This window comes from Carlito syrichta, unplaced genomic scaffold, assembly GCF_000164805.1.
Source record: "Carlito syrichta isolate Samal-C Ts95f unplaced genomic scaffold, Tarsius_syrichta-2.0.1 Scaffold306319, whole genome shotgun sequence".
Taxonomy (NCBI): Eukaryota; Metazoa; Chordata; class Mammalia; order Primates; family Tarsiidae; genus Carlito; species Carlito syrichta.
In genome coordinates, this window is record NW_007250415.1 from 199,175 (window position 1) to 206,029 (window position 6,855).

Here is a 6,855-nt window from a genome sequence, read left to right on the forward strand (position 1 = left end):
TACAGGAAACAGCCAGAGGGGCGGCTCCCAAAATGGCGCCGAACATGGTAAAGCCACACTAGACAACAAAGGCCCTAGGTTCCGGCTTCTTCATGCACAATTCCCCTCGCACACGAAGTTCAAACCTGCAAGCCTCCAATCATTTCCCATGATGTAGCTAGCTTTGTTATACCCACCCTGCTCCCAGGCTGCTTATAGAAACCTAGCACAGCCCCTTCCGGCCCCTGTCAGGCTAATAAATACGGCCCTCTCCCTGCAACTCTCTAGCTCTTGCTCTCTCTCTCCCCGCTCTCTCTCACTTCCCCCCCCCCCCCCTCGTCTCCCTCTCTCCCCCGCCAACCCTGCGGCCACAGACCCTTTCCCTTTTCCCCTGTAGCCGCCCTTTAATAAATCTCTTAGTCTTTAATGGGTGTGGAGTTGTCACTGGCGCTTAAGTTCTTTCACCAGCGATCCTTCTGCCTTAGCCTTCCATGTAGCTGGAACTACAGGCACGCGCTACCACGCTTGGCTAATTTTTGGTTTATTGTAGAGATGAGGGCTCGCCAAGTTGCCCAGGAGGGTCTCCAACCCACGGGCTCAGGCAATCCACTCACCTCAGCCTCCCAAAGGTGCGGGATTACAGGCTGAGCCACCGATCCTGGCTAAATAATTTTTAAAGGCAATTTCAGACACGTATTCTCTCCCCTTATTGTTCTTGGATACCACAGTAGAGGTAAGGGAGAGCTCTCCTCTCTCCCAATTGGGCGTCAATTTCTTGCTTTCTGCTTCTGCAGCACGGTGCTCGTCCCTTTTGTGCTGCTGAGGACTGCCATTAGAGAGTTGTTGATTGTGCGGTCCCTCCCACCAGCCAGTCTCACTCTGTGCTGTGTCCCTGGTGCTGACACAGTGCCTGGCACATGGCTGGTGCTCATTAGATATTGGCTGAATGGGCCGGGCTCGGTGGTTCAGCCTGTAATCCCAGCGCTTTGGGAGGCCAAGGTGAGGGGATTGCCTGAGCCCGCGTGTTAGAGACCCGCCTGGGCAACTTGGCGAGACCTCATCTCTACAATAAATAAAAAAATTAGACGGGCATGGTAGTGCGCGCCTGTGGTTCCAGCTACTTGGAAGGCTGAGGCGGAAGGATCGCCGGAGCCCTGCAGGTTGAGGCTGCGGTGGCCGGGAGTGGCCACTTGACTCCAGTCTGGGTGACAGAGTGAGACTCCAACTCAAAAAAAAAAAAAAAAAAGGTATTGGCTGAATGAATGAACAAGTGAAGGATACATATCTTTTTTTTAAGCATTTAAATTAATTTTATTTCTTGTGTTGCTTTGAGTACCAGGCAGTCAGAGGTTGGTTTGGGCTTTGTCATTGCCAAGATGTGGCCTTGGGTGGTTGTTTCTCTCTTCTGCCTCAGCGTCCTTACCTGTCACACTGAATCCAAATCATAACATAATAATAGAAAATACTTTTTAATGGAGAAAGGAGCCCACAAAGGCAAATGTCCCAAGAACCTGTGAAAGTCCTAATGTAGCTCTGCTAAACACAACCCAGATGAGTGAAGCAAATACTGTAACTGGCATGAGGTGTAATACGGGCCCAGGCAGAGTGGAAATGCAGGGAGAATAAGACGACTGCTTGTCAGTAAAGTCGCAAGAACTGACATGGCTTGTGTCCCCCCTGGGCTGTTCCCTGAGCAAACCGGGATCTGAGTCAGAAAAGTACAACGGCCAGGCAGACCTGGATTCCAGGCCTGGCCGTATCTCATGCTCCCTGTGTGTGACCATGGGCTGATGGTTCATCATTTCTTCATGTGGGAAACTAACAAAAACACCCCTTCACAGAACTGCTTGGTCATGGAAACAATCATTCAGCACATGTTTAATGGGCACCTCCTGTGTTCCGGACACTGCTCTCGCTGTTGTTGAATGAATGATTGGGAAACAGGTGGGGGTCGGGGGCGAGAAAGAAGATACCGAGAATAGATAAGTGAATATGTACATAATACATTTATCATGAAAAACACGAACATATCATTATATCAAATGTAAAGCATAATTGCAAAGAAAGTCCAGTGCTAGGAAGGAAAAGAGCAGGACACGGTGACAAAGGAGGTGACGGGAGCTGGGGGCAGAACAGGAGAGCATCTGCTCAGAGGGGCGTGTTCAGGGCGGACTCCCTGGAGGAGGTGACAGGTGAGCCAGGGCCTGAAGCAGGAGTGATGAGAGATTGGGTCCCCACGCGCCTCCTGCCCCCTGCCGCCCTCCCCCAGCCCGCGTCCTTGCTGGTTGCAGGCATCCAGCCCGTGCTCTGGAGCAAGGAGGACGTGCTGCACTGGCTGCGCTGGGCAGAGCAGGAGTACTCTCTGCCGCACACCCGTGAGTACGGGTTCGAGATGAACGGCCGTGCCCTCTGCATCCTCACCAAGGAAGACTTCCGGCTCCGCGCACCCGGTTCAGGTCAGGGAAACTCACAGGCTTCCTTCTGAAATGTTTTGGTGGGAACCCTGGTAGGCCAAGGCGGCTCAAGTGCCCCAGGGGGCCCAGGGAGGGAGAGGAGGGGTTCTTCCTTGGGGAATTGTGCCCCGCTCCCAGCACGGCAGATGCCTCTCTCTCCATCGATGTTTGCTCGGTGGCTCCTGCCTATAGCAGGCTTTCAGCAAAGGAGTCCCTTGGGCGCTTGACTTCAGAGCTGTAGGGGCCTGTCCTGCCATGTCACGTTCCCCTGTCCTTCCCTGCGGCCCTGTGTCTACTATCCATTTCCATCTCACTGCTCCAGTTCCAATCTATTAAAAAGCAAACAAAAAACTAGAGAAAGATCTAGTGTTCATTCACAATGAGTATAAATGGCTAATAACAGCAACAACAATAAAAAGTCACCCAATTTGAGTGATTTTGTTTTTGTTTTGAGTTGGGGGTCTCACTCTGTCACCCAGGTTGGTGTGCAGTGGCATGATCATGGCTCACCACAGCCTCAACCTCCTGGACTCAAATATCCTCCCTTCTCAGCCTCTCAAGTAGTTGGGACTATAGGTGTGCTACCATGCCCAGCTAATTTTTAAAATGTTTTGTAGAGACGAGGTATCACTATGTTGCCCAGGCTGGTTCTGAGACCTCTCCAAGTGCTGAGATTACAGGAGTGAGCCACTGCGCCCAGCCTGAGTTTTCATTTCAACCAGAAACTGGGTTTCAGGGCAAAAGAGTGAATGTCCAGCAAGCCCAGCATGGTTCTCTCCTCAGGGATCCCCTTTCCCTGCCCTACCATCATCAGCACCTTAGCCCAAAGCTGTGAGTAAAGGAGGATTTCTGGCACCTTGGACAGGGCCCAATTCTGCCTTGTAGGACGTGGCTAGGATTGTTTGGCTGCTTAGAAGGCTGGGGTAGCCTTTTGATGAAGCTTGGGAATCTCATGAACAGAACTGTCTCACCTCCCAGGGATGTGAGGTACACGGGCCCTCGGCCAAGGGTGTGTGTGAGGCCGAGAAGCAGCCTCACCTTACAAGCTGCATCCCTGGAGGCCGCAGTAAGGAATGTCTTTCTAAAATGTATCTGCCACAGGGTGGCACTGGCCCTGTCCACTGCCAGCCCAGGCTCCTGTGGCTACAGCAGGAGCTGCATGTCCGTCAGCCTGAAGTTTGTGACAGGATGTGCCAGCCCTCGCCTCAGAGGCGGGTGACCCCTGGGGATTGAGGCTGGCCCTCCCCACTCAACCTGGTCATCAGCCCGCCCTCCCATCCCCTTCTCCCCCAGGTGACGTCCTATATGAGCTGCTACAATACATCAGGACCCAGAGGCAAGCCCTGGTATGTGGGCCATTTTTCAGGGGGGCCTTTGGGCAGAAGAGGCCCCCCTGGCAGGCTTCCAGCTCCCTGGAAGGTGAGGAAGCTCTTGGTGGAGCTCTGAGCTCCTCCCTCAAATCAGCGTCATTGGGAGAGCAGGCCTTCGCCAAGGCGAAGCAATGGAAGAGGTGGCTGGCGTGGGCTGAGCGCCCCTCCCTCTCCTGCTTGCCTGGGGGACACTCTTGCAGTCTCAAGCTGAGGAGGCCCAGCCTCTTATCACCCCATTTCTCTGCTCTCCTCTCCAGCCAATGTCTTCTGATCTCTCCACGGAAGTCTCTCTTGTCAGGGTTTCTGGGGACCTGAACACAGGGTTGTCTACGTCCACCCTCAGTCCTTGCTAGCTGAGGCTCTCTTAGCCTTTGACCCAGTGGGTCACCTCCCCTTCCTCCAAAACTCTTTCTTCCCTTGGCTTTTAGGACACCCCACTCACCTGGTTCCTCTACCGTACTGGTCTCTCCTTAATCTCTTTTCTCCTCTTTGGCCTGTGTCTAGATGCTAGAGTACTGCAGAGTCAGAGGGCCTCCCCTCCTCTCTGTACTCAGACGCTGGGTGATCTCACTAGTCCTGGGTGTTGAACACCACAGAGTGCAAACGATTCCCCTCTGTGCCTCGACTTCTCCAAATTCCAGACATGCACACCCCACGTTGCTTGCCCATCCCTCTGCTGGGTTGCTTAGTGGGTGTCTTAATCCCAGTGGCCCCTAAACCAAACGGCTCCAACCCCTGTCCCTCTCCCAGTCTTCCCCTTCCCAGCAAACCCTGATTCCATCCTTCCAGTCACTCAGACATCACCTTTGAGTCCCCTTGTCTCCTACCCTCATCCCGACTGTCCACAAATCCCTTGCATCTATCCAGAGGCTGGATGGGGTGGCTTACCCCTTGAGAGGCTGAGGCAGGAGGATTGCTTGAGCCCAGGAGTTTGAGACTGCCTGGGCAACATAACAAGACCTTGTCTCTACAAAAACTCAAAAAAATTAGCTGGGTGTGGTGGCCTGCGCCTGTAGACTGAGGCGAAAGAATTGTCTGAGCCCAGCAGGTTGAGGCTGTGGGGACCGTGAGCATGCCACTGCACTCCAACCTGGGCGACAGAGTGAGACTCCAACTCAAAAAAAAAAAAAGTTCATCCAGAATCTGGCCTCTGGAGAACCTCGTCACTGGCCTCCTTGCCTCTGCTCTTGACCTCTTCTAATCTGTTCTCAGCAGAGGGGCCAGACAGATTCACGCATCAGGGCATGTCACTCTGCTCAGCATCTTCCAGTGGCTCCCTGCTCACTCAGGGTCAAAGTGCAGTCCTTACAGTGACCTCCCACTTCTATCCTTCTCTGCCAGCCTTCTCCTCCTGGCTCATGCGCTCCAGCCTCAAGGGCCTCCTTATTCACTGAACAAGCCAGAGACACTCCTGCCCCAGGACCTTTGCACTTGCTGTTTTCTCTGCCTCCCATTCTCCTATGCTCCAGATGCTTACACAGCTCACTCCTTAACTTCCTTCAGGTCTCTTTTGAGATGGTGACCTGTCGGTGAGGCCTGGCCAGCCTCTCTAAAATTCCAACCCCTGCTCCTTCCCCAGATTTTTCTCTTTGCCTTATGGTGCTTTATTTTTTCTCTCCATATTGTACAATGCTTCTGTTTCCTTTTTCATTTTAATAATTTATTCCTCTTGCCCCCCACTAAGATATCAGTGGCATTTTTGGGTTCAGTGATTTAACTTCAAGATACTTAGAACAATGTCTGGCTCATAGAAGTTTCTCAGTAAATCTCTCTATATAGATTGGGATCTCATTCTGTCGTCCATGCTGGAATGCAGTGGCATGATCACGGTTTACTGCAGCCTTGAGCTTCTGGGCTCAAGCCATCCTCCAGCCTCAGCCTCCCAAGTAGCTGGGACTACAGGCGTGCAACACCACGCCTGGCGAATTTTTCATATTTTTTGTAGAGACGAGGTCTTGCCGTGTTACCCAGGCTGGTTCTGAACTCCTGGGCTCAAGCAGTCCTCCTGCCTCAGCCTCTCAAATTGCTGGGATTATAGGCGTCAGCCACCATGCCCGACCTTCAATACATATTTTTTTGGCAAATAGAGAGGACCCTGGATATAGGGCCCCTGGGGTCTACACCCGGCTCTGTCACCACTTGGCTTTGCAACCACTTTCACAGCTGAGAGAACAAGTTTGCGAGGCTGAGTTTCTTGTGGGGGAACTGGGGTGAGCATCTGGGCTGCCTGGCCCTTACCCCCTGCCCTCCACTGCCTCCCTGACCACCTAACCAGGCACTGGGTTGAGGAAGAGCCTTAGGAATGGTGCCCCACAGGGCTCCCAGGCTCACCATTTTGGGGTCTGGGAGGCTCGGGGTCCATGGAGTCAACGTGCCCTGCCTGCAGAGGGGACCCAGCCCTCTCAGCTGGGCCCTCGAAGGGGTCTCCTGCAGCAGTCGCCAGACCCGGGGCTTGCTAAGCTCCTCTAGCCACCTGGATGCCCCTGGCCTGGCCAGGCAGCCCAGCAACTGAGAGGAGTCCCTCAGCTTATCTCCCTGTGCAGAGCTCGGCAGCAGGACTGAGAGGGTCTGCCCCTTCCCCACGATGCCGCGGGCCTCCACGGACGGCAGGATCGCCGGTGAGTCGGAGGCTGCATTCCCCTGGGATGTGTGCTCAGGCTGAGTCCCAGAGGGATCCCATGTGAGAAGGACCAGGGTTGTTCTGACCTGGGGGGTGGGGTGTTGGGGGTGGAGTGACTGTCCTGTGTTGGTTGCAGTGTGGCTCAAAGGGCACCCGGCCCACCGTGTTTTCAGGGCAGTGACAATCCACCCAGTCACAGTCAGACACTCACATTGGCATGGAGCAGCCCCACTGTCACTTTTAAAGACTTTATTTATTTTTAAACAATTGAGCACTTACTATGTGCCAGGCATGGTTCCAAGGTCTTTATTTTATTATTATTTTGTTTTGTCTTGTTTGAGTCGGAGTCTCACTCTGTCGCCCAGACTGGAGTGCAGTGGCATGCTCACAGTCACTGCAGCCTCGACCTGCTGGGCTCCGGTGATCCTTCCAC

General features: G+C 53.5%; 1 protein-coding gene across 1 annotated transcript in view; it reads left to right on the plus strand.

Annotated features, from left to right (window-relative positions):
- The window catches only part of ETV7 (ETS variant 7), a 33,007-nt gene that overhangs the window by 21,428 nt on the left and 4,724 nt on the right, over positions 1-6,855 (plus strand). The window contains exons 3-4 of the mRNA XM_008062994.2: positions 2,271-2,435; positions 3,726-3,851. Of these exons, the coding sequence (XP_008061185.1) occupies positions 2,271-2,435; positions 3,726-3,851 (291 nt within the window). The remainder of the gene's footprint in view (positions 1-2,270; positions 2,436-3,725; positions 3,852-6,855) is intronic.